The sequence below is a fragment of the Excalfactoria chinensis genome, chromosome 13, assembly GCF_039878825.1.
Source record: "Excalfactoria chinensis isolate bCotChi1 chromosome 13, bCotChi1.hap2, whole genome shotgun sequence".
NCBI lineage: Eukaryota > Metazoa > Chordata > Aves > Galliformes > Phasianidae > Excalfactoria > Excalfactoria chinensis.
In genome coordinates, this window is record NC_092837.1 from 13561054 (window position 1) to 13588962 (window position 27909).

At 46.0% G+C, this 27909-nt stretch overlaps 1 protein-coding gene across 1 annotated transcript; it reads left to right on the forward strand.

Moving 5' to 3' along the window:
• ADAM19 (ADAM metallopeptidase domain 19) lies at positions 1–27703 on the forward strand. Its single transcript, XM_072348111.1, has 23 exons — positions 1–157; positions 355–437; positions 3170–3240; positions 10498–10576; positions 11369–11445; positions 13397–13589; positions 13751–13816; positions 14647–14718; positions 15560–15726; positions 16068–16152; positions 16411–16550; positions 17301–17478; positions 18159–18248; positions 19101–19296; positions 19577–19685; positions 20166–20370; positions 20588–20668; positions 21258–21366; positions 21467–21602; positions 21815–21881; positions 22440–22652; positions 24324–24470; positions 25282–27703. Exons 1-23 carry the CDS (start codon positions 97–99, stop codon positions 25354–25356), a joined length of 2700 nt encoding a protein of 899 aa, XP_072204212.1. The 5' UTR covers positions 1–96; the 3' UTR covers positions 25357–27703.
• The last annotated feature ends 206 nt before the right edge of the window (positions 27704–27909 follow it).

The window sequence follows — 27909 nt, forward strand, 5'->3', positions numbered from 1 at the left end:
GAAGCTGTAGGGCGTGTTGCGGTGGGAGGAGAAAGCCGGGCCGTGAGCTTCTATATACGAGGTGGTGCAGCAGCGAGCCGAGTCCAGCCTGGAGCCATGCGGGGCTGGGGGCTGCTCTGCGGCATTGCCCTCTCGCTGCTGTTGCAGCTGCCACGCAGTGAGTGCGGGGACATCGGGATGGGGACGGCGGGTGGAGGGGTATGAGCGCGTTCTGCTGCTTGAGCCACAGGGTGGATGGGTTTGGGATGGCACGGGGCTTGGGATGTGGGGTTATCTCCTCCTGCTCCCCCTCCTCCCAGCTTCTCGTTCTCTGTCTTGGTGCTGAGCCGATCGCCTCCTGCTCCCTATTCCCAGGCGCAGAGGCTGGTGGCACCGAACCGCAGCCCGCCGTGCTGGTGCCGAGATGGGACGCGCTGCGGAGCCCCGGCGGAGAGCAGGTGGGTCGGGTGTGGTGCTGCTGGGCTGGGCTGAGCGCCCCGTTCTGCACTGAGATCCGAACTGCGGAGCGCTGCCAGGTGGGGGGATGAGGCTGCGGTTCATGTGAGCCCCCGCGGTGCGCGCTGTGTGCTCCACGCTGAGCTCTGCAATGAGGCTGACAGTCTGGCTGCAGTCGGAGCCGTTGCATCCCTCCCGAAGGCAGGGGAACGCGGAGCGAGCAGGCTGGCTGCTCTCGGCAGGCTGCTCCTTTACACGTGCGTCCTCACTGCCCTGCACTGAGGTTTCCCATCGTGTCTCTCTGACCTACTTTAAAGCTTTGCTTTCACTGTACTGAGATGGATCACAGCTGTGAGGGTGTTTCCCTTAAAAATAAATAAATAAGCTCCACAGAAATAAACAAAACCCAACAACAACATCAAACAAGCAAACAAATCACCCAAGAGCTCAGGTGCAGATTGTAGTGACAAAATGTTTGGGGTTAGAAGGGATCTTTCAAGCTCACCTCGCTCCAACCCAGCAGACCAGGCTGCTCAAAGCTCCATGCAGGCTGAGCACTCACAGGGATGGGGCATCCACAGCTCTTTCAGACCACCTGTGTCTTGTGCCATGTGTGAGTACAGACCTGTCTCCACTTCTCTTATGCTCTAAGTCTTGTCTGTCTGCAGCTGTTCTGAGAACTTCTGGGATCTCAGTCTTGAATGTCAACCACAATCTGCAGCTCGGTTTCCTAGTATCTGTGTTGCTGATATGAAGTTATCAAATAATGAAAGGGGAGAATCCTGATGTTGTTACTTAAACTGTGAACCAGAAAAATGGAAGCTACAGCATTATTGTAAAGAAAATGATGGCAGCTCCCCATTGCTGTTATTCTGGGCTTAATGTCCTTTCCATATGATAGGAATTTCTATAACTCCATTGTGCTGCATGAGGGAATAAAAGCTGCAATGACTTTCTCATGCTCTTAATTCTCTAAAAAAATGTTCTTGCAACATAGGCTGGAAGTTTTGTTTCTCTCTGTTATTGATAGTGATGCAAACTCATCTGGACAGCATTTGCCTTTACATGAAGTTGCTGTGTCTCAGGGGTCTTACTTGCTTTGTTTCGAGCAGATTCCTGTTGGCTCCCAAACCCGTGTTAGCAAAGCTCATGTGCAGCTGGGATAGTTCTGTTGCATGGTATCCAATGGACTTTGTAGCAGTGATTGTTAGAGGGGGAAGGAAAGCATTATTAGTAATAAAGATGTTTGCACAACTTATGTGAAATGACTGTACAGTCATAGAGACCCTTAAATCCCTTAGTGATGGGCAAGGAAATGTCTCCTGCAACTGCTTACAAGTCAGCAAAGCAGCAGACCCACCCTGTGGTGGACTGAGCGTGTAATTTAGAGAACTAAAACTCAGCCCCTTTGTTGTATACATGAAGGTATTTACTTGTTTTGTATCACCTGATGGAATGTCCTGGAAGTTGAAGGGAAGAACAGAACCTGGAGTATGAGCAAGGCTGATGAAAGGAGAAACTTGTAACCTGGAGCTGACAGATGCCCAAACGTACCTCAGGGCTGACAACCTTTTAACAGAGCATCCTACTCAGCTTCACTTTATGTTGCTTTCAGTTGATCTGTTCTGCAAAATCCCCTCTGACACTCAGTAAGGAAAATCATAGGTTGGCCACCTCTCACTGGTTTTCATAGCTTTTTTTCATTGTTTTTTGGCACACAGTTTAGGTGAATTGAGAAGTCTGTTCTTATCACATGGCTTATTCATCCATTTCCTTTGAGAGGAAACGCTCATTCAGTAACCTGACTTTCAGCTAGCCTTGCTTTGACAGGGAGGTAAACCATAAAGACCTCCAGAGACCTCCACGTTGGGCCTCTGGAAAACATATTCTATCCTTGAATTATTTAATTAATGTTTTTAACATTACTCTTGGTGTCTGCATTGCTTCTTTCTATCAGCCCTAGTAATGGTGTTAACTCATCCAGCTGTGCTGCATCCTAGCTCAGGGATGTGCTTTGGGCTGTTTGTGGATTGCAGGCTGGGGCTGCTGTGCTTGAGCTCACAGGAAAGCTGCTGCCATGGTTTTTGAAGCCTGGGACTGATACAAGAGCAGCTGTGAAATAATGTCCCCCAGACCATTAGGAGTCCAAAGACATCTAAGAGATCCTGTTGCCTGCATTTACTGGCATTTCTAGGGTGAAAGGAATTTTGTGTAAATCTCTGAAAGAGGCATGATTCCTCTTGTCCTGAAATAGGCTTCTAAAAAAAAGCCTTTTTCAGCTGGGACGACAAAGGAAGCTTTGGTTAACTTTCTCCTCTGTTCTATGGGTAAATCTCAGGGGCAAACTGGGATGTCCCATGACACAGTCCTGACCATGGTGTGCTCGCAAATGGGCTCAGTGCACAGCAAGCACTCCAGCACTGGGACTCACTGCCACATCTGAGCCCATCCCTCTCCATAGCAGATCAGGGACACTGGCTCAGGTGCAGCACCTTAGCAGCACAGCCCTGCTGCTTTCCCGTTCTGTGTTAGTGTGGCTGTGCTGTGTGGATGCAGCAGTGCATCTCAAGCCATAACTTCTCTCCAGCAATGAAGGTTACAGCTTTCCCCTGTGGAAGAAGGGAAGGAGTGCTTTAAGGTCAGCTGCAATATCTAGGGGAACAATTTGTTTTTCTGGATGTGTTCGTAGTGGTGATGATTCATGAGTAACAGGCGCTGTCTCTCTTGCACGCAGCATCCACTCCGAGCTGAAGTTAGGATACAGGCAGAAGGCCAGGAGCTCATCTTGGACTTAGAGAAAAATGGGTAAGTGTGCTTTGCTTTGCAGTCTGACTTGTGCTCATTAAAGCAATGAATAAGGATTACAGTGAAGTCAACAGGAAAACCTCCACTGACTGAATGGGTTTTTATAAAGGCAGGATGAGGAAGTACTTTTTTGGATGTCAAGGTTATCCCAGGTCTGAGTCCTCACTGGCGTTAATCAGATGTGTTCACTGCAAGAAAGCTGTCAGTAAAAAGCAGACTGTGACCTGGTCTGCAGTCTGGAAACTTACATTTGTGTCATAGTCCTTACATTAACCAGAAGATGTTGCTGATGCAGAGTGCACTATTTACCAAATGACTCACTGTGCCTCTAATGCTGTGATAAGAAGAGATGCTGCTTTTTCTTTCCTAGGACAAATGATCTGATAGTTTTAATTCCATTAGTGCCCTTTGTGCTAAAGTACACTGGAAATATGCTTTTGTATTAACTGAAATGCAGCCTCCTCTTGGGCATGATCCAGCAACCAGGTGAAAGTGTAGATCATGATGTGTATGGAATCCAGCTGAAACCACAGGAGAGGGAGGTAAGCTGAAGGACCCTTGCCTAGAGGCTTTGCCTTGTGCCTCTGCATTAGTTTCCATTGGTTGAACAGCAGCTGGATATTTAGCTGCCATAAGCCTGTTTTGTTAAGCAGCCCACTTGTACTGTTAGTGTTTTAATTTTAAATTGATCTGAAGAGTTATCTACAGAAACACAACCCAGTGTACGTCTACCAGCACTAGTAGAGGGAATATTAACCTTCAAATAATAATCCTTCCTGTATTTTAAATGTATTGCATGGGCATCCCAGCCACAGAGCTCAGGGGCTCAGCTTTCCTCCTGAAAGAGTGGAATATCAGAGGATCTTATTAGCTCTGATGGCAGTACATGAACTTAAATTATATTTGGGGTGTCTTAGAGGAAAACCAGATTTTTCTTGGCACTGTGCATCACAGACTGATGGCTGATGCAACGAGTGTGTATCCTATCAGGTGCTTTTGGTAATAGAAGCTTTTGGCATAGAAGCTACTGGGAATTTCAGAACTGCAAAACCTGGATGTGTTTCCCATTCAGTTGTACACCTGCGTAGGACTAAACAGAACAAGCCATTAGTTCTTTGTATTTTGGCATCTCTCAGCTGGGAAAACAGAAGCAATTAAAGAGCAGGCAGCGTAAGCACTGCCAGCTTGGTCCTGTGTAAAGCAAGCAAAATAGCTGTTGTAGGTGACAATTTCAGCAGTGAGCTGAACCTGGAGGCAAGGAGCCTGCTGGGGTTCCCTCCTGGTGGGAGGCTGTTGGTCTTAACATTTGGCACTAATGATGCAGGGGTGAATTCCCTTCTGGCATGGCAGAAATGGGGTTCCTTCCAGAATGATGTCACTGTGCTGGTGACATAACCTCCAGGTGCCTGGTGGGAGCAGGGCCAGGCTATTTCCAGTGCAGGCAAACTCGTTGCTGGTGTTGGTAAACACAATGATAAGAAAAAAGGGCTTCCATTGTGTTTATTTCCTGAGATGTATTTTCATTCATTCAGATGTGTATACACAAACTGAAGTGCACACACACTTCCACTGCAGGATCAATCCCTTTACAAGGACTTGCAGAAACAGGGCAAGTGGCTTGGAGCTCTTATATTCTGTGGAGAATACCAATGATTCATGGTTAGCAGCCCTTCAGCTGGGAGGCTTTCCAGTTCTCAAGTCCTTGTTCAGGAGATGTGATGGCACCATCCCAAAATGAAGGTCTGTGAGCATGATTAGGAAAGGCTCTGAGAGCCACCGCTTCCCAGACTTGAAGAGGTGCAGAAGTAGTTCAGAGACACTCAGTCTGAAAGAGAAATGGTGAGGCAGCCAGAAGAGCACAAAGTGCATGGGAGCCCCGTGGATGCTGTCATCGTTAGCATCTGTAGAGTACTTATATGGGAAGTGGAGGAATGTCTCTCCTCACTGCAGTGCGTGGGGTCCAGCATGGAGCTGCTCCCAGCACCCAGAGCTCACACTGGGATGAGTGATGACAGAACAGGGGTCTGTCAAGCACCCAGGCAGTGCAAGAGAAGCTGCCATTCTCTACTGGGGTCCATCCCTTTGGAGCAGTTTGGAACCTGGCTGCTCTGGTTTTGTGTTCCCTTGATAGTGAGTGTAACAACTGCAAGGAAGGTACTTGGGGCTTTGTGAGTTAAAAAGACCCCCAGAGGTCTGGGTCATTTCACTCACCCCTGCAGAGGGGCTTTGGAAGGCTGGTGGGTTAGGTAACCTTGTTACATGCTTACTTATTAACCAGTCCTTATGGAGAGATGAAGGTGATGAAAGTGAGCTTGCCTTGGGAAAGTGAGGGAAAAAGCCATACAGATAATTCCTTTTTCTGTTAGTCTGTTGTAGGGACACAGTAGCTTTCAGTGATACAGGCTGTTTCACTTCGTATGTGGAAGAAACAGTTACGCTAAGTCTGTGATTCAATGTAAGGAGAACATAGTGTTCATCTGCAGAGGTGAAACACAGAAATTATTGCATACACTTCTTCAAAACTGAGCACAAAACTGTCTTTTGAAAGACCACCACGCCATCTGGGTCTGGGCTTCGTGTATCTAAGAATACAATCATTGCATTAGCAGTTAACATAATGTTGCATTATTTCCTGCTCGAGCACTTAATACAAAGGAGGAACCGTACCGCAGTTCCAAGTAGAGGTCACAGAACCATGTCATGTTTCTGAGGAACAACAAAAGTATATCCCCTGAACGACTCGTGCTTCTCTGAAGTGACCCAAAGCCACGTCCTGCAGCTGCAGGACTGGAAAGCTCAAAGCTGCACAAACAACAAATATATGGAAAGATGCCTATGAAATGGCTTTAAAGTTGGCTGGGGATTGGGAGTAAAAGAATCTGAGTTGCAAACATTGGATGAGAAGTGATTTAAAGGCATTTTTTTAATAAAAAGCAGCTTTGAGTCAAGCGTGGAGGGGATGCTGAGAGTCTTGAGTGTGTGGTGAAGCTGCCTGGTGTGAGCCTTTTCTTCCTGGCCAAGGGGTGAGCTGATATTTGTGCAGCAGAAACTTGTGTGTGTGTTTTTTTTTTCTCACCTAAATACCATAGAAATATGGAACACAGCTGCGTGTTGGCTGCTCTTCTCCCACAGCATCCGTGGCTGGGGGGGGCAGAACCTGTGTGGGGCCGGTGTAGAGTTTGCATGAGGACAGAGCATAGAAAGCCCAGAGCGCATCTGATCAGGGCTATGAAGCAATCCAGATGGTTGTTTGCTGGATCTGATAAGGAGCTGTATCACTTCCAAGCTCTTCTGGCCCCATCCAAGTAGCTGATGCTTGCTCCAACCCTGCTTGGTGCCCTCAGCAGTCTGGTAATGGCTCTGTATGTCATTTGTGTGTCACTGTTTCCTGCTTGTTCTCATTTCCAGGACCTCCCTTCTCAGCTGAGTGAGGGAGCCTGCTGCCCATCCCCAAGCAGGAAGGATATCTGAGATTATTCCACTGATGGGCTACACACTGTCAGTGTCTAATAGGCTTCCTGCATGGGAGGTTAAGGGTTATAAGAGAGGGGGAAATAGAGTTTATCCTGCCCAGCTTTCTCTTGGAGTCATCAGAAAAAGAGTGGTGGGACGTGGGAAGCCATCGCTGCTTTTCAGCCTTCTGATTCTCCTGGGATATTCAGTGATTTCTGAGCAGGGCATGGAGGAAGAGGAAGCCGAACCCTTCAGCTTTTCTCTCTGATTCATTATCAGCTTATTTTCTATTTATTTTATTTCCTTTTTCCTCTCCAGGCAAGTTTTATAGTTCCTATATGGGGTTAGATGGCATGTTTTGCTTAGGTCCTGTAACATGATTTACACAGCGAGTGTCAGATGATGCAGATGACAAAAGGGAATGGAAAGTGCTTCGTAGCCTATGGTGACCTTGCAAATAGGTAGTTTAGTTCTACTTCAAGAGCTGGGATTCTACTTATTCCTTCCAAGCTGCTGCTGTTTGCACAATAAACGTGATCTCAGAGATATCAGCACAGTTCCTGAGGGAGGGAGCTTAAGAGCTCTATGCTCTTTCTGGGTGAGACTTCCTGATACAAAGAGAAAACCTTGGAGTTTGGTGGTTTTACAGTGCCAGGTTTTGGCTAAAGAATTCCAGGGAGGTGAAGTCTCTGGTTTCCCACTAGTGATGGATACAGACAGCAGGCTCTTTGCATTGTCAGGGGTGACGTTTTGGAGGTGTTTGTAATGGGGTCACTCTCAGGTTCTCACAATAAATCCTGACTAAAGGGAACGTTTGAAGGGCTGGGAAGTGAGGAATCTAATTCCCCCTCTTACCCTACTTGGATCCTGCTGAAAGGCAATGGAGTGGGACCACAAATCATAGATGGAAATCTGATGTCTCAGCTTTCTTGGGAGAATCAATTCCCTCCAGCTCCAGATGCTGGCAGCCAGACTGGACAGATTTATGGTGATTTGAGGAAATGGACAGAGAAAAAAATATCAGAAGAACTGATGTTTCTTACAAGAAATTCCTGGACTATTCATCCTTTTTGTTTTACATCCCCCATGTACTGTTTTGGAGAGCACTGGGGTGCTGCCTGCTGAAGTGATTGGGTTCTGCCCCAACCAAACTCTCTGCCACTGCCTCATATGTGAGGTGCACGGCCTCTCTGGTGCTGTGTATTGGTGTGGTGAAAGGGAGATGCCCTGTTCCAGAACATCAGCTGTGCACGGCCATGCGCAGAGCAGGGTTTTGTTTCAAACAATGATATCATTGACAGCTGGGAGTGAGGCCAATGCTGCTCCACACCAGTCATCAGCAGAAAGTCTCGAGCCATCTGTACATTATGGCAGCAAGCCACTCGTGCTTGGTTTGGCTTCCCTGCTTGGATTGGAACTGTATCCCAGGGCATTCTGTGGAGCAGATCCTGCCAAGAGCACAGGGCCTTCCACCCAGCGTGCTGCATGCCGAGCTGGATCCGGGGCAGTGACTGATGTTGCCGAAGGTTGATCATGATGGGGAGGTGCAAGGGCTGCTCTGGGGCACCCTGAGAGCTCCAGCAGTTGGTGTGGCTGCAGCTGCTATGACAGCTCTGCCCTGTCTGCTTTCCAGAATCCTCTTCTCCTCTGAGTTCATCAATTCCTCACGCTGATAACCCCTTTAATGACCAACTCTATGCTTTTATGATGTGTGCTAGTGGTCTGCCAGCTGTGTGAACATCTCTGAGGCCTTTACCTGATGTTATTTTCACATCCAAGCTTTACAGGCATTCAGTTTTATCTGCAGCCGTTGCAGAGGTGGGCTGTGTAAGAAGAAAGAAATATCTAATCATGCTGTATTTTTCTGTACTTTCCCCTCCATCAAGGATCTAAGCTCTGTGCTCCTATGGAAGCAGTGAGTTGGGTCTGTCAGCATTTGTAGGGCTGAGCTTCCCTGGAAACCTGGCAGTGGCTGTCCCAAAATGATGGCAGTTAAATGCCATTGCTAAGGTTTGGGTGTGATGACATCTCACAGATCTCTCCTGCTTACCCAATTTGTACACATGAATAAGAGGAATGAGCCGGACTGGTGTGCTCTGAGATGTGAAGGGTTCTTTTCTATTTGTTTATGCTTTGATGGTAAATGTGATGCTCTCTTGAGGAAGTGAGCAGGGCTGGGAGTGGACTTACACAGGCTGTGAGGTTTGTTCGACCCCTGAGGGTATTGCAAGATGTCCTGTTGTCTTTCCTCTTTCCTCATCACCCTCCCCCCTGCAATGCTCAGCAACAGCTCTCTGCTGTCCTGGAGCCTCAGGGCTCCCCTGTGTTACAGCAGGGAAAGGCCTTCAGAACATTGGATGGCACTGGTCAGCTGGAGGAGCCATGCTTCCAGCCCAGCAGATAAATACCTCTAAAAATGCAGGCATCCCTCCCCCCCATGCTTCTGAAACTGAAGGTAGGAAGAGATGTGCACACAGTGTGTGCTGTGTACCTTTATTCCACACCCAAAAAGCCTGGTGCTGAGCGGGAAGTGGAGGGATAAATAAGTTGTGGCCACCAAGATTCAAAGCATGGAGGAATTTTATGGTGCTGGAGAAAAGAAAAACTGGCTATTCATAGTGCATGCTTTCCAAGAATAAAGGAGCAGGAGGCAAACACAGGCGTGCTTGTTTGGGATTTAAACAAGTAGGCTGTGCAAGCCCCAGCTACTGGAAATCTACAGGCTGGTGTCTAATTCTGGCTGTAGCAGCACAAAGCAGATTCACATCGGTTTCATGTCTGCTCTCGAGATGACAGTCTCTTACACAGACCAGATACCTGCCAGAGCTCATTGCTCAAGGCAATTTCCTGCCAGTTAATGCAATCTGTTGATTAAACATTTGTTTTGTGCAGCCTCATGCTGAGCAAGCTACTGCAGTCAGGGAGATGAAGGGAGTTCTTTTTTTTTTGTGGGATGCCACTTCTTGGGCTTATCTTCAGTTTACAGATCGAGATAGACGGAAAGCAGCAATCCAGCACTCTGGATCGCTGACAAGATCTAGTGATGGGAATTAGCACATCAGAAAGAAACAGAATGAGCCTTCCTGGGCTACGGAGACCTTTGAAAGTGGGGGTAAAAGCTGTTGAGCTCTCAACACAAAATGGTGACATACGGATCTGTCTGACACAAGGCTGCTGAGCAAGTGTGCAGGATAGATGAGGCACGGGTTCCTCTTCAGTTTTGTTGGAAATTAGGCTATTGTTTGAAAGAGAGGAAAAAGTCTTAAAGCTGTGTTATATTGCTGCTGAGATAGACACAGGATGTGACCTTCTTGCTTTGGCCCAGATTTTGACTTACTGTACTTTTTTACATCACTGTTTAGAAAATGCAGATGTTTAAAAAAAGAGGGAAGGCTGTTTCCTCTGGAATCAAGTCAAAATACTTCCTATTCAGTGCACAGGAGCGCCTTTTATAGGCTTTTGGCTTGATCTTGGGCTGAAGACAGGGACAATATTGTCTGTACAAGGATGACATGATCAGATTTAAATGGGGGAATCAGCAGTTTCCTAGGACAAAGATGTGAATTGGCTTCTGGGCAGAAGTTGCAACACAGAAGCAGATTGGTTTATAATTGTGTTCAGATTTGGGCACTGGAGAGTCAGAGTCTGAGACACGCCAATGCCCAGATGTGTCCTGAGCTGGCCTTTGGTGTGCTCAGCCTAATTCCATTATATGTGGGCATAACTTAGCAGCAAAAAGGAAACCACACAGTGCCTCGTATCATTAAGGGATTTTCTTTTCTCCTTTTCCCCCTGTAACTGCAGAGACCTGTTTGCACCAGGCTACACCGAGACTCACTACAGCCAGACAGGACAAGCACAGACCATCCCACTGGCCCACACTGTGAGTGCTGACACCTGCAGCTGAAGGGGAGGGCGGTCTGGCTTTCTGACCTGGGGTGTTCCAGCAAGAAAGCATCTCCATCATCAAAAATTGGTAAAAACACCTTAGTATATTGCCTGTACTTTGATGTGAGAGCCAAAGTCAGCCCCCAGGATTGCTTCCCTCTCTGGGTGTTGGGGTTTAATTCATTCCTCCTGCTGCTCATCCTCTTGCTTTTAATTCTCCCACTAGGAGCTTCATGCTGGGAAGAACCCAGCCCGAGTAAGTTGGCTCCACTTGAATAACAACCCCATGAATTCCTGCTCTCACGCTGCCTTTGGCTGATTGACCAGCAGCGAGCACTCAGTGGCACAAAGCTGTGCATTGGTTGCGACATAAAGAATAAAGGACAGAATCCCCATGAGATCATCTTTGTTGCTGCTGCCCCAAGGCAAGGGGGAGAGCCATGGCAGATACATTGGCATTCTTGCCCCAAAGCTTCCTTGTCCCTACTGGAGGCTGCTTTTGTCCCACAGATGAGGACTTGCTGCTGTCCATGCTGTCACTCTATGGGACACATCTTTGAAAGCCTGACCCAGGGCAAGCTGCACCAGCAGGTAGCTCTAGGTCAGGCTTCATGCTGCAGCCATCTGAGGTACATCCTTGGGGATTTCATTGATAGATGCCACATGCAACAGAAAGAAAGCAATTGCAGGAGTATTGGCTGTACTCAGCTGGGGCCTATTGACATCTAAATGTAATGCATGTTAACTGTGAATTGGATTGCCAACCCTTCACTCCTCTGCCTTGCAGGAGCACTGCTTTTACCAGGGGGTGGTGCGGGGCAGGGAACACTCCAGTGTGACGCTCAGCTCATGCCAAGGGCTGCGGTAAGTGCTGGGGCAGATCTGCTCCCCAGGGTCTTTCTGGGCAGATGGGCTTATTCTTAAATTCCAACCCACCAGGAGTCCTGGGTATCAGGGGAAAAGCTGAAATCTGGGGAGCACTGATGACCACAGCTTCCTATACAGCTCCTAGATTGCTTCCCCTTCTGTGCTGGCAGCATCAACCCATGCATCAAATGACTCCAACATGGGAGACCCCTTCCTTTAAGTGATGCAGGGCTGTGTTCCTAATGGAAGCCCAGACAGGGCTCACCATGTCCCAGCCCAATGCTCTTGCACTGCTGCAGAAACCAGCTCCTTCTCCCAGCTGGATGGTTTTCATGTGCTTTGGGACAGCCTTCAGATCTGAGTTTTCTCCCGTCAGCTCTACTTCCTCTCCTCGCTCCCTGCTTTCTCCCTGGGTGGTGCAGGGTTGTGTGTTATGCCTCTAAAGCCTTGGATGTGGTAGTAATGGAGTCTCTGGCAGAAAAAGGCAGTCTGTATGTGTTCATTTACACCAGCTTGGGGTCTGTTTCCTAAATACCACGTGCACTTTATTGATATTAGTGGTCATCTGCCCTCGAGAGCTGTGGGACTTGGCCCAGCCAGGAAATAGCCCTTGCCAAAGCAAACCCCAGAAATCTTAAGTGGATTTACAGCAAGCCAGAGAGCCCGTGGAGATAAACAAGGCAGTGCGGCCACCTGTGGTCTGCAATAAGTAATCTGAAATCAGTCGCAGGTGTGTTCTTCTGCCAGCCTGCATGTTCCCCAGCTCTCCCCTCCTAGATCAAGGAGCACAGCTGTCTGAGTGCATGTACAGCTTTCTGCACCCCTCAGGCCACTATCCGGGAGCATTAGATGCTCTGATGCTCCCCCAGATCCAGCACAGAATCTGTGCCTGTGCAGGAGACATGACAGCATCCCAGCACGAGGGGTTATTATGAATGCATATTTGATTTCAGAGGGGCTCTGAGTTGATTTGTGGCTTAGGCTTTTTGGGAGCAACTGGAGGAAAAATGGGAGCAACTGGGCTGAAGGATAACAAGAGCTCCCTGCTTTCCTTGAAGCCACGTGGCTGCACTTGCTCCTGTAAGTAGCCGTGGGATGGAAAAAAACAGGCATATGAGCTGTGCCCATGGGAAAGCACTTTGAATATGATCCCGGCTCACAAGGAAAGCGCTTTGCAAGGTCGCATGTATTATTTATTGCTCCTTTTCTAACTCCTTTTGTCAGGCACTCGCTCCTTTGAGTGTGAAGCAGACTTTCTTTGCAAAGGGATGCTGTGTGTGGTGGTGGCACAGGATGGGGCAGGCAGCTGGAGAGGGCAGGGCTGTGTGAGGACTTGGGTTGCTTGGGGGACAGATGCTGCTGGTGCCTGAAAGTGGCATTTGCTGTGAGGGAAAAAACAAAACTAGATTATGAATTGTTAGATGGAATAAAATGGGAAGATATCTGTGTTATGGTGGCACCCGTTACTTGTCCACATCAGTGCTTTTTGGTTTTATTTTTCTTATACAATAAAACAGAGAGGGAAACGAAAGGGAGACAAGAAGAAAAGCTGCAAAATGGAGACAAAAATGCTGTTTTTTCTATTGACAAAAAAAGCTCTTCATGTTTTTTAGGCCAGTTCTGTTGCAGACAGTCTTTTTGATCCACTGAAAAACTGACACTGAAGGAAAAGCTATGCTTAAAAAATAATAATACAAAAATCAGTTCTCATTGCTGCATGTGCACCAATAACCCTTTAACTGATTTTGAAAGCCCATTTGAACAGATTATATGAAAACCAATGGATCCCAACCTTCTGAAATCAAAATATGTCCATCCTTCTGAATAAGTGACCAGCCTGGCATGGAGAAGTGACTCACCAGCGCCAGCCAGGAATGCAGCAGCAGGATTTGACTCTATTTGCTGCAGTAGTAACTGGGTTTCCTCCTCACTGCTTCCATTCCAACAGAGGCCTCATCGTACTGAGAAGCAATTGCAGCTATGTCCTGGAGCCGCTTCCTGACAGCCCAGGCCAGCACCGGATCTACAGGCTGGATGATCTGAGGATGCCAGCAGGATTCTGTGGCCACCAGGACTCCGTGGTCACAGCCAGGAATTGGCTTGGGGACTTTGCAGCTGGGGTGAAATTCCCCAACCACAGGGTGAGGAGGGCTTCGAGCTCACTGCTGTAACTCAGTCACACCTTGAGGGCCCTGTGTGTGATGGGGTGGGGTGAATGGCTGGTGAAAAAATGGCCTCTTAAGTATGTTTTATAAGAGTTCCTTGGGGAATGTTGGGGAAATAACCTGTGTTGCTGCTGCAGGTGAGACGGGAAGCTCTTCAGGGTACGAAGTACGTGGAGCTGCTGCTTGTGGCTGACTATGCAGAGGTGAGGAAGGGATTCCTGTGCCCATCACTTCTATCCCCTCTGCTGCCTCCATTGGCCAGCCTTGACCTGCACAGAGATACAGGCTGTGACAGGGATGAAGGAGTAGGATTGGGACAGTTCTTGTCTCCTAGGGTACCAAAGATCCAGAGCAGAAAGATCCCACATCTCTGTGGACACTGGGAACTCCTTTGCAACCCCTCATTGAGGATAGGAGGGATGGCCTTCAGCCTAGGGTCACCTGGGGATTTCCAGGAGGGATGTACATCTGTATTTCATCTCTAGGGTAGATAACTAAGATTATCCTTTGCTTTGAGATCTTGGCATATATGTAAATAAATAATAATGATGTTTTCAGGGCTTCGGATGATGGAATAGGTTTGGAAGAGGCCCATTGCATTCAGCAGTCCCTCCCTGTCTCCTGAGTGGATTGCATGCCAGACGTACTTACTGACAGTACAAACCTCACAAAGGAAGATTGGACATTTAATCTCCAGCACAGACTGGACTCAGGCTGATCCTATTCATAATTTACAGCTTGAAGCTCCAGCAGTGAAAGCCACATAGTGCTCTGGGCTATAATTTATTCTGAACAAAAACAGAGACAAAATCTGTTTTGGTCCCCTCTATTAGGCAACAGGATGATAGGGAAACCGAGAGAATATGTTACATCCAGGATTTGCCATATGTTGTTCACCATTTCATTAGATGAGCTGCAGTAAACACCCTCGCAGTGTAGCTGTTAACTGCCTTTACTTCACCGCTTCCCTTGCTAGGAGAGAATTACTCTTTTTAGTCATCATTGTGCTGCCTGACATGTTTGTCTTGTTCAGGTTCAGAAGCATCGTTTCAACATCGAAGCACTAAGGCTTAAATTAGTGGAGGCTGCTAATTACGTGGATAAGGTGAGATCCGCTGTGCATGAACTTGGGGAAATCAAAGCCCATATTATGCATTATGAGAATTAATTGTGAGGGGGAATACTGTCTTCTTGGGAGAGAGAATAATGCTTTGGCAGCGCTCCCCAGTGACTCAGGGAGAGATCATTTTCCAAGCAGTTCTCTTGTTGGACACCAGGGGTGGGGTGAGGAGATCTCCATTCCTTACTATGGAGTCAGCATGAGCATCTCTGTGTTTTAATGCAACTCTGTATTAACTGTGTTATCTAAATACAGCTGTTGAGAAGGAGCTGAGGTCCCTTCTTTTCTCTTCAGCTCTCTTTGAATTGTTGAAAGCCTCACAAATAGAGCAGGAAGGAGCCTCCAGAGCTCATCCTTGCAGTGGTACCCAGTGTTGTTGAAGTAAACATCACAGCTTTTCAGATCTGCTCCCTTTGTGCTCCCTTCAACTCCTTCCTCCTCCCCCTTCCTACCCTGCCCAGGAAGACTTGTCCTATTTGTACTTGATGTGCACAGCAGATTATTTCCTTCCTTTTTTCAGGGATTTTGACATATCTCAAGATGAACACGATGTCGGTCTCCAAGCTTTGTGTTTTTCTAGATTACATCTCTGTCATTCATTAAAACATGAATGTTCAGCATCTCTACTCCAATCCAGTTTAGTCTAGTGGGTGGTGCACTTTTCTCTTTGCAGAGCCATGGTGCTAAGTTGTGATGCATTTCCATCATCTCTGGACATGTGTTTCTCTAGTAGCATTTATCAGCGCTTACACACAAGGTTTAAAATGCAACAAAATAAATCAGTAGTGCTCATTTTGTTTTCTCTTTTCCCTCCTATACCTGTCAGTTTTACAGGTCCCTGAATATCCGGATTGCCTTGGTGGGGCTGGAGATCTGGAGTAATGGGAACAAATGTGATTGCACTGAGAATCCTTACTCCACCCTGAAGTCCTTCCTGGCCTGGAGCAGCAAGGAGAGGGTGTACAGAAAACACGATAATGCCCAACTAATCACGTAGGTTTATTTCACCTGAAATAAGCTGTTTCTGAAAGTGTGTGGAATGGGTGGGAAATCAATATTTGAGGTTATTCTTTATCTGAGATTCAGAATGGAAGATTTACACAGATGACTGGCTAGTTGGTCCATAAAGCAAAGTATCAGTCCAAGAAAATTAGGTCTTAAGGCTTTGTAGCCCTATTGTAATGTCCTGTGCTTGAAGATGGTCCTAAAGAAAATATATTCAACTGACATGTACATTGTACAAAGCTTGGGACAGCAGGATGCTTTTTTCTTCTCCCCTATCTTTCCTTCAAGTGCCTTGGTGCTATTTTGTGTTTTTTCCTGGTTGATTTTAGGGGTGTGCCCTTCCAAGGTACCACAGTAGGTTTGGCTCCTGTGATGTCCATGTGCTCAGATTTCCAGTCAGGAGGAGTAAACATGGTAAGTTATTGCTAATTCCTGATGTGATGTTTCTTGTCAGCAGTGAATACAAACTGTAGATGCCTCCTAAAATCCAGGAAAAATTTATTTCCTCTGAAGGACCTTTAGCTTGCTTGCTTATAGGCAGCAATACCTTCGGTAGATGTTTACTATACGTAACAATGAGAAGTGCCACTCACCCCATCTCACCCCATTGATCCAGAGGTGCACAGGACAGGCACAGGTGACATGCCAACCTGCCTCTTTGATCTTGCACAGGATCACTCTGATAATGCCATTGGTGTTGCTGCTACCATTGCCCATGAGATGGGTCACAATTTTGGCATGAATCACGACTCATCTGGCTGCTGTACCACCCGTGCAGAGGAAGGAGGCTGCATCATGGCTTCTGCCACTGGGTGAGTCCTACGGCCTTGCTGGGAGATACACAAAAACAGATCCATTGCTTGTTGTCTTCAGCATAAGGCTTGGTTTCAGTGAGCCATGGGAAGCCATTGAAAGGAAAGGAATAGATCATCTTTGGAGAAAAGGGAAGTGGGTGATTCTGGAAACCCACAGGAATTCCAGAGCCCATTCTGGATGAGGAACCACAACAGCTTCTGTATTTCAGTCACGTAAAAATGCTAGCCAAAGCCATTCACTTTGAGCCATGTTCCTTGTTCCCCCAAGTCTTCCTCTTTGTCAGATTTAAACAGAATTGTCTCAGATACCTTCTTTTATGTGAGCTATTTCCTCCAAATATGGGAAAATATTAGGATGAACATTGCAAACACACTGCCAGCTATTCAGTGCAGCACATATGCATACATGCATGGTCATGAATAGAGTGCATGGATTCAAGTGTAGTTGCAAAGAAAATTCATAATCCATGTAAAAGTTTAATCAACACATTTTTTTTCAGGAAAGTTGGTTTTTAAAGGTCATTGCATTATGAGACTGTCTTGCAGTGCAATCTCACCTCATTTCCAAAGTAGATCTCACTTTGAACAGGCACACAAAATTGCAATCCATTTTTATACAGTTTCATAGACTTAAGGGAAGGAATGGTGTTCTCTGGTGCTGTTAGGACTGGTATGTGATCACTTTTGGTGCTCTGAACCATTGTCTGGATCTATCATGATGTTTTCCTGCACTGTGTTTGTATTCAGGCACCCATTCCCCAGGGTGTTCAACCAGTGCAACAGGAGAGAGCTGGAAAAGTATCTGCACTCAGGTGGAGGGATGTGCCTTTCCAACATGCCAGATACCAAGAGAATGTATGGAGGGAGGAAATGTGGAAATGGCTACTTGGAAGAAGGAGAGGAGTGTGACTGTGGAGAGGTGGAGGTAACAGTTGTTCTCATTGAGCTGTTTGGCTTTTAGTTGGGACACAATGATTTTATTATGTCCTTTGCAAATACAATTATGTGATATGTAAACAGCTTTTGTTTGTGCAGGAGATAAGCTTTTCTGCCCTGTATGTAAATGTATATGCAATATAAATCAAGACAGTAAAGTAACTAAACTTATATTGTGCAGCATGATGTATCCCAGGACTCAGGGGTGGTACAATCCATGATAAAACAGAGGTGATGGAAAGTTCATTTAAAAGAAAAAGGTGGCCTTACACATCCCATTTTCATGCATGTAGGTAAAGTGCTCTTCACCTGCAGCTCCATTCTCTGTAAGGATGGGGCTTCTCTCTTCTCATGGAATTGCAGCTTGTTTCTCCATATCCATACTTTGACCAGTAAGTCAAAGGGGAGCTGAAACCAGCAACCCGGACTCAGCAGAGGTTAATGAGCTTAGCCTTTATTACCAATCCATGCAGCAGAGGACATTAATATGCACTAGTATAATCCAGCAAATGCTGAGTTTCAAGGATGTATCGTGAAAGGAAGGCCGATCCTCCCATTATAATTCATCTTGTGTGAGAACAGCTTAGTGTCACCATCACGCTCTGATGAATTCTTGTCCTGAACTTGCCTTGTAAACAAACCACGCTGCATCCTGCTTTTTTTTTCCAGGAATGCAATAATCCCTGCTGCAACGCCAACAACTGCTCCCTGAAGGTGGGTGCTGAGTGTGCCCACGGCAGCTGCTGTCACGAGTGCAAGGTGGGCTTGTTGAATTTCCCTAAAATCTTTGCATGCATTTGCACAGTGCTGTGTGTGGATATGATCAGTGGTCCCAAGGCTGTAAATGTGCAGGACAGGGCAGACATAGGGATCGTACAGTGCCTCTGTATCACTGGAGCTTGTGAAAAACAGTTTCTGATTTAGGAGCCAAAGACCTTTAGGTTTGACCTCAGATTCTCTAGATTGAACATAGGCAAATATTTCTCTTTGGTTTATTTAATGTTTGCATATGGATTGCATGCTTTTAGTGACCTACCCTAAGCAGGTGAAAAAAGTTTTTCCAGGAATCCATTTGGATTCTCATTCCTTACACAAGAGACTTAAATAAACCTCCTCGATGGAACTGTGTATGTCCTTCCATCTGTGTCCGTGGTAAACTCACAGCAGCTGGAGGCAGAAGTTGCATGTGAGGAAAATGTCTCCAGCAGTGATGACAGACACTGAAACACGCTTCCCAAATGGAGGATTTTTGGGATAGATTACACAAACATGTCAGGAATGGTTTAGGTGAATCAGATTCTAACCCTGTGTAGAGGGAGGTGGATCAACATCCTCTTGAGATCTGACATCCTCATTTTCTCTACGTGCTCTCATCCTTACCTGGGAAAGGGAGATGGTCACTAATTTAATTGTACACAGCTCCTGAGTTAATGAAGTTAGAGTTATTTTGGATCACTGCTGACCTCAGAAAGCCTAACACAAGGTGGATGAAGGGATGAATATGGTGGGAGTTTGTTTTTTTAATCTACAGAGAGACATTGTGCAGACATGGAACCATCAATAAGCCAAGCCATAATTCCATTGTTTTTTTTTCCCTTTGTATCATTTCAGCTGATGTCTCCAGGAACTCTCTGCAGGGAAAAGTCAGGACTGTGTGACCTCCCAGAGTACTGCACTGGGCAGTCACCATTCTGCCCCTCTAACTCCTACCAAATTGATGGGGCTTCCTGCGAAGGAGGAAAGGCATATTGCTATAATGGCATGTGTCTCACATACAAAGACCAGTGCTCGCAGCTGTGGGGTCCAGGTAAGGACAAGATTTGCAGTGTATTGTATTGTTCTTGGAACATACAATAATATACGATATCCTGCTGTTATTCACTCTGTGTATGGCAATAGTACTTTACATGTGTATTCCCAGTGACAAAGCATGAGGAGCTTTTTCTCTTGCCTTACTCACTTGGAGGAGGAAGCACAAATTTCCTGTGCTCAAACCGTGCCAGATTAATGACAAGTGAGAGGCTGGCATAGGATGATGTGACTGCCAGGTCCCACAGGAATCAGCCACATGAGTCTCTCTCATGCAGGAGCACGGCCAGCACCAGACACTTGCTTTGAGAAAGTCAATGCAGCTGGAGATGTCTACGGGAACTGTGGGAAGGACGTCTACGGCAACTACAGGAAGTGTGAGAAAAGGTAGAAAGCATGGCTGTCTGGAGAAGATGTTTGTATGTGTTACAGAATTATGAGACAGTAGACTGAAATGAGCCATACTTTGGTTTTCATCCCCCTCTCACACCTGGGAAACCAGCTGCTTCCTAGTGGGATGGACTGGAGGCGTTAACTTGAGCATTTTTCCCTACTTTTTGCATTTAAAAAAAGCTAGCTGATGCTTCTTCAAGACACAGGAAGATGGGATTTTCAATTCTTTAAGCTGAAATGTAGCATTCTAGCATGCTCTGTGATTTTGCTGAGGCTGGCCTACCTCCAGAGGCAGCAGGCAGATCCCATCATCACCCATCAAACAATAGTGCTTGGGCTGGCTTTTGGGAAGCGCTTGCTTTTTTTGCCACTGAGCAATCCCTCACACTGATGCTTTAATTCACATCCAAAGCTGAAGCCTGCAAAACATTCATCTAGCCAGAAATAATCACTTAGCCTTTCCTTTGAAATCAGAGATGCTAAATGTGGGAAGATCCAGTGCCAGAGCTCTGCTTCCAAACCTGTGCTGCCCAATGCCGTGCCCATAGACACAACTATCTCCCTGCAGAGGACGCAGGTGAAATGCCGAGGGACCCACGTGTACAGATTTGAGAATGAAGAAAAGGAGATGCTGGATCCTGCCTTGGTGTTGACAGGAACAAAATGTGGGAGCCATCATGTAGGTACAGTTCCTGCTTGTAATGGTTTGGGGCATTTCACGGTGTCAATTTCCTGTGTGGAAAGTGCTTTTTGATTCTATTGGCTTCTGAGCTCCTACAGCTCTCTCTGATATGTGTTAGCTGGGTTATGGTGTAGTGGTTAAAAGTGTGCTTAGGCAGTCATTTGGTATGTAACTTGATGAGCTTATATTGGGTTTGGGGACTCTTTCTCTGCAGGTTTGCTTTGACGGACGCTGTCAGAACACATCCATCATCTTTGAGGCTGAAAGCTGTAGTGAGAAGTGCAATGGCAATGGGGTAGGTGCCTCCTTTTTGTCTCTGTTCCAGCCTCGAGTAGGATGGGCTGCCATTCATCCATGAATGGTTGTTTGGCTTAGTTCTGGTATCATCCCTAGGTTCCATCTGGCCTTTTGCTCCTCAATTATTAGTTCATACCTACAGTTCATGATTGCATTTTCTGGTCTAATCTTCAGGGTTCCGTTTAGATTTAATTAAAAAAATAATAATAAATTTAGGCTTAGGAAAAAGCACAGTCAAAAGTCTTATTTGGAACAGTTTGGAATAAACTTTGCTCTGCTATTCCTCCAAGAAAGAAAAGGCTAATGAGAATATTTTAGAGCTTTTGCTAGTGTTTACAGAACAAAACATCATCACATCTCCATCCCATTGGTCCATTTAGGCAAGGGAGCAATAAGGATACAGCAGTGTGTGCCTCGAGTAGCTCAGGAGGCCCCAGGATGTGCCTGACAAAGAGCGGGACTCACCCCACCACCACACCCAGTCTGCTCCCTCTTATATGGTCCTCAAGGTTATAGGAAGCAAACAGCAGTTGTTGTACAGAATCAGTTTAAACATTGCACTAAGTCTCTGAGTGTTCCTGCTCCAGGTCTGCAACAACAACAAGAACTGCCATTGCAATCCGGGATGGGCCCCCCCATTTTGCAACAAGCAGGGGAAGGGAGGAAGCTTGGACAGTGGTCCTCCATCACCAGAAGGTGAGTGGGACTAACACTGTGGTGGCAATTCAGAAAGACTTGGGATAGACTGGGAGCAGAGGATTTCCCATTTAATTAACTGTATGTTCTTGCCCTTCAGGCTCTTCAGCAGTAGTGATAACTCTGGCCATCCTGGCTTCCATTCTTCTTCTCATTGGAATCATACTTTTGTTCTATTATCTGAAGTGCTGGAACAAATTTGTCATCTGTTCTCTAAAGAAGGCTCCGCAGATCAGGTAAATAGCCAGTGCTGTGCCTTGTCTGCTTTTACCCACCCACAGAGTAGGAATCACAGTGGTAGCGAAGAATATAACTGTGTCATTTTGGTGTAGCCAGTATTTGTTCCTTATCTTTTAACTTTGATTAAAACATAGTTAAATACAGTGAAGAAAAAAGGAGAAAACACATCCAGTAAATAACTCTATTCTTTGCATTATCTCATTTTCAGTGACGCCTCTGGAAACGGCCACGCAAACCCTGCCTTCAAGATGAGAACCCCCCAACAGCAGAGGAAGGTAGTGGCAATGTCACTTCCAGCTTCCCAGGAGAGTTGCAGCTGCCCTGCAATGTGGGATGTGGTTCCCTCTCACACTGCAGTTTGAGGGGTGGTTTTTTCCAAAGGATGAGGAAATCAGACAGATGTGCACCACAGCTGAAAGTCAGAGGGAGCTGAGCATAGCACGTATTTCCAACCATTTCCTATAGGGAGAGAGGTGGGACCCAGCCAGCCCTGTGGCTGCATGTCTGTCCTGGTGGATCTTTTCCTGTCACATCCCCTCTTTCAAAACTGCACAAATTGCAAGCCGTGGAGTGATTTGCAAGCATTACCTACAGTGCTAATGCCTCTGTTACTCTATTCTCTTGATTCCTCTTTCTGCTTCACAACCCTAAGTTGCCCCAGTACGTGTAATCAGCACCTACAGGACATACATAACATACAGCTGTTGCAGTCAGGATTTTTTGCTCTGAGGCTCGAAGATCTAATGCAGGCCCTGAAAAGCATAGCAGAGAGCGAAGGGGTTGTTTGAAGCAGACATGACCTAATTCCTGGGATTTGTGGGTCTTCTGCACAGGTGATCAGCTTCCCTGACATCCCATCAAAACCTCCTCCCCAGCCAGCTCCCTGCCTCCGAATTAACATCCAGCAGCAGTCTGCCTTCACCAGCTACAGCTATGGTACGGGGAGTCCCGCAGGACCGGTGCATCCAGCACTGGCAAAGGATGTGCCCCGGCGGACACCCCCAAGCAGGCCAGCACCTCCAGCTCCCAAGTCCCCCGGCTCTCAGGTATGAAGTTGTGCTGCTGTTCTGCAGGTGTGGTTTGGTGGAAGGCTTGGACTGAGTGAAGTGTTTTTAACCAGATGGTGTTGGTGGGACGTGGTTATCAGTGGTTCTTCTTGCTTTGTCGTGGAGCTAACCGTGACTGCACTGGATGCTTAGCACACACAATTGCTTGTTGTTCATTTCTCTTTCGGACCCACACCTGGAGTCAGGTAGTTTGCATCATAAGGTGGTATTCATCTTACCAGGTCAGAAAGCAAAAGAGCTGTGCAGGTTTTTCATTAAGCTAGCATAGCATAGCTCCGTTTACCATTTGCATGCATTTTATTGCCTGGAAAAGAAGCCCTGTGGAGATGACCAAACAGTGATAACTCTGAGGCTCAGTACCCAGTACAGGATCTCTCTCTTCCTTTGGATAACCCCCAGGGTATATTGCATTTGGCCACTCCTGGACTAAAGCCTTGGGAGCTTTGGGCTGATAGAAGATGTTCCATCTCAAGTCAGCATAAACTCTGTGGCATGGAACAAATTTAGGGTTGTTGTGGTCTGACCCTGTCTTATGTGAGTATCCCAGCCACAAGGTTACACTGAGGTTTCTAAGGCAACAGGGTATTGATTTATTTTCTTGGTGGAAGTTTTATTCTAATATTAATAAAGGTTCCACAATATTGTCTAAAAAATTGCAAATCACACAGACTGACTTAAACCCATCTTAACAAAAGATTGCCCTGCTAGTTTTATTAGGTCAGGGCCTGCAGAGAAGGGCTTCAGTTTCCCAGGCAGCCTCTCTAAAGGATACAGAAGAAAATAAAGCCAAAATTATTTTAGTGAATGAGATTTGTTTCTAGCTCCATTGTTCCTATGAGCAGCCAGCACTTTGAGAGGAAAGAAAACTAAAACAAAAGCAGGAAGCTGACTCTAATCAATAAGGAATAGATATCCTTCCCAGCTGTTTGTTGACAAGTTCCTCACCGTCTCCATTGTGTTCCTTCTCCAAAGCATCCAGTCTCTTGCTATCAGAACTACTCAATGGGACACTTCTTTTAGGGTTTTGAAAAGCAACCTTGTCATTCTTAGGTTGGAGAAGAGCCAAGAGATCCAAAAGGTAGACAGGATGTCATTAATTTCACTGTTTGCTGGTGTCAGTGCTCTTGCTGGACATTTACAGTGTCTACCAGGCTCACTCACTTACCACCCCTATAAAAGCTCTTTGGATCTTGTGCTCTGTGGAGTTTTGGCCTGCCTCATCCCTCCTGCAGTCCTTGGAGAGCAGTGGATCCCCAGCCATCGAGCATCATGTTTATACACTGTCTGAGGAGAATGCAAGGTTGTTGGGTGCCCTCCAAGTTGTGAGTGCAGCTGTGTTTATTAAATCAACACCTGTAAGCCAGGGACTTAGCATAGAAACTATGCAAAAACAGGCAGACAGCTCTTATGTGGGTAACTTCTCCCCAGGGCATACTTTATGCTGAAATTCATTAGACAAATGGAAAATATAATGCTTAGAGTATCCTATTAGGGACAGCTGTGTGCACAAACAAAATAATAACAATGTAGGCGGCTGCATGTTTGTGTATGGGCACACATGTGCATGCACATATGGTTTACAGTCACTGTATGACAGTGTCTCCCAGTCTGACAACTCAAAACTATTTTGTTTTATTTTTTCTTGTGCAGGACATTTCAAGGCCCCGGCCACCCCAAAGAGCTTTGCCAGCCAATCCAGTCCCAAGCAGGTCCAGAGCACAGCCTGGGGCCAGCCCTGCCATCCCATTGCCTCCTGCTCGGCCCAGGATCCCAGGACAAGTCCAGCCTGCAGCAGAGGTGGGCACTGATGGGGAGCAGTGAAGCTATTTGGGGAGCAGTGAAGCTATTTGGGGAGTAGTGAAGCTATTTGGGGAGTAATCCTGTGCAGCTGTGGTGGATGGCAATGGAAGGGCTGTTGGGTTGGTGGGCTTTGCTGCAGAGGGCTCTGTTTTCACCTGTTCTCTCTTTACTGTGTCAAACAGTACACTTGGTCCTAATTCTGCAGCAAAACTGACTAACCCTCAATGGAATCAGGCTGCTCAGTGCAGCTGCTGTAAACAGCCATGCCATGTTCTGGAGCAACCAACTCACTTCTCCACGTCCCTGGGCACTTCCTTAGATTAAGTGTTTGTGTGAGTGGGGCAGAGAAAGTGACACAGAAAGGTGAGTGAAGAGCAGCAACCCAGGAAGGTCCAGACAAGGCTTGAGGACCCCAGAGAGGATCAGGAACCTTCTCCAACCTTTCTGATATGCTTTCCCTGTGGAACATTTCCCAAAATAAGGACAACAAATAAGCGACTTTGAGCAGCTGAGTTCAGCTCCCTGCAAACTGAACTCATTAGCAAAAAGTACCTCCACACACCACAGGTGTTGCCTGCAGCCTGGAACATACTTGAAGCTAGATGTATAAGTGCAAATCCTGCATGACCATCATCATGTTATGGGCAGATGGTAGCACTTTCCTCTGTGACCCTTCAGGGTGGAATGTGCAGTGAGTGAGAACAGCCTTCCCCTGGCCTGCTGTAGCATTAGAAAAGGTACTGAGCAGGATTTTCTCTTTCATCTATGCTCACTCCTTTCTCTCTTCCCTGTTTTCCATCTCATTCAGAACACTGGTGTTAGGACAGCTGGAGCAGCAAACACATTGAGAAGAGGACAGCCCAGTTCCAGTGCACACCCATGAGTTGTTCTATACCCTTCTGGCTCTGACCCTCATGAGGGACTGGATGGTCTTCGTCACTCAGAAAAACTTTCATCAGCCATGGGTTGTTTTCTCCTTAGCCTTATTTGTTTCCTATGTGACTCAAGAGGCTGCAGGCAGGCTTGGTAGGAGTGCACCCAGGAAGCAAGCCGGTACATACCACGCTGAAACCTCCTCTCTCTGCTAATAGCCTTTTCCTTCTAGGGACAATTTGTTTATGTGGTATTTATATATTATTGTGCAATATTCAGTGCAGGGATGGGGAAATGTGGGCTTCATGTGTTTTTTTAGAAGTTATTTAAGTGTCTCCAGGCAGTGCAGGTGATGGCCTTGATAGGCTTTCATCAATGAACTAGCCCTATTGGCTTCCTCAGCCCATCCAGGCAGCTGCAGGAGCAATCAGTGGTGCTATAGAGAAACAGCTGTCTCTTGGGAGACCAGGAGGCAGCTGCTGATAATTTTCCTCAATCACAGTTTACAGCGGCCAGCAAGATGGGCCACAACAGAGAGCAAACCATGGAAATATTCCTGGTTAAAGTCACTCTGGATTTTGGTTAATTTTAATAGAACATGTTAATTATTTTCTCCATAAAACATTCTGCAGCAAGTGCTCTGCAACCTGTCAGGATCTACAGCACTACTTGTCTTTGTGCTGTAGATCCTGACAGCATCCCCAGCACTGTCTGTGTGTTCTCACCTGTGTCACTGGGACACAGCCAAGGTACGACAGGGACACTGTCCCCCCAAGAAATGGAGCCAATGGCCAGAAGGAAACTTAGCAACAGCCAGTGCTGAAAACTCCTCCAAACCACATGGTACCATAGGAAATCAACAGGCACTTTTGTGTGCATCCCCTCAGGCTTTTGGTCTGTGTTGAACAGTAATTCAACACAAGCCGACTACTCCTCACACCAGTAAGAAACCTGTTCTAATGTTGACCAGGTGGTAATACAGCAGAAATAATAATGACACACGGTGCTTTTGTAGGGCAGCTTTGCTTACTCCAGGTTTTGTTTTTTTCCCTCAAGGACTTGGATGGAGGGAGCTGTCTGTGTGCACTTTAAGCAGCTGATTGATAGCTCTGACCCTCAGGACCCTCCCTTGTGAATTTGTTGCTTTTTTTTTTCTCCTAATGGTTTGACTTTCTTACATATATATATATATATACATATATATATATATATATATCTTTTTACTTAAAATAAGACTTTTTTTTTTTTTTTTTTAATTTTTTTAAATAATAATTATTATTTCCTTTGATTATTTCCTCCTGGGAGAACACAGGGAATTCTGGAGCTACGGTCACAATAACACTGTGTTGTGTCTGATATTTCATGGTCAGCTCCTCAAGCAGTGTAATTGGTGCTGCACGTGTGAAAAGAATTGTACCATTGGCTTAAAGAAAACCATTCTTGTTCTGCTGGTTGTGTTTTCCCTAAGTACTTCCATTTAGGAAAAACAAAACCAACAGCAGCCAAAGCCTGAGCGCTCATTAAGCTATACACAGCAGTGTAGCTATAGGATGATTGAAAACACATCAGTTTTTGCAACTTTACTACCTCTTTCTTCACAAGGAAGAAGTATACAGGGTCTGCCTTGAATTACTGGTTAATTATTCATTATCTTGATCATTTTGGTCCTTTTCTTACCTTCTGTATGCCTGGAAAACAAAACAAACTAAATTACTCCTCTCTGAAATAAGGGATGGCGAGCGTAAGACATTGCCTTTCTAATGTCAATATATGCATATTCTTTTTCTATAGATGGGGTATTTTGCATATAAACAACCCTTCAAATGTGTTATTTTCCTGCTCACAGGACACCTGATTTGCAGTAACCTGGGTACATATGATTCTTTCTGTAGTACAGGTTCAAACACAAGAATTCTGTCTTATGTCTGCATAAGCAGCCCATGGTCTTTATCAAATGACCACCAAAAGGAATGTTTTCAGTGCACTTCATGTGGGTTCAAGCTTTACTAAATCTCCCCAGACCCACAGAGTTAATGGAAGTCCTAATGGAATCAATCCTTTGTTACTGGAATATCATAAAATCTCCATAAGGTATGTTTAAATCCTTCTAAATTTTCACGTGTATACAAGATGAGAGCATGATATTGGGAACTGCAGGAGGAGTAAAAGCTGCTAAAATATGGTATTTTTTAAAAGGCAATTTACTTGGAAGAACACATACAAAAATACATCTCACTTTCTTCTGTGTCCATGTACTAAAGGTTTACAGCATCTCTGTGCATCTATGCAAATACTTGAAGAATGCCACTCGTTGTGCCTTTTGCCTAGTTTTTAATAAATTGGCCAGGTTTGTCGTTAACAAATGTCCTGTCGCTGTGATATTTCACTACATCAGGTCAGTCTTTCTGAATGTGCCTTTTGTGCAGAGAGGGCAGGATTTCTGGAGGAATCAATGTAGTCTGAGGCTCGGGGAAGGATGAGACCTATTTGCAATCTATTTATTGAATGAAATGTGTAAAGCCTTATCCCAACTAGGATGGATGCCAAAATTAAAGCGAGTGAA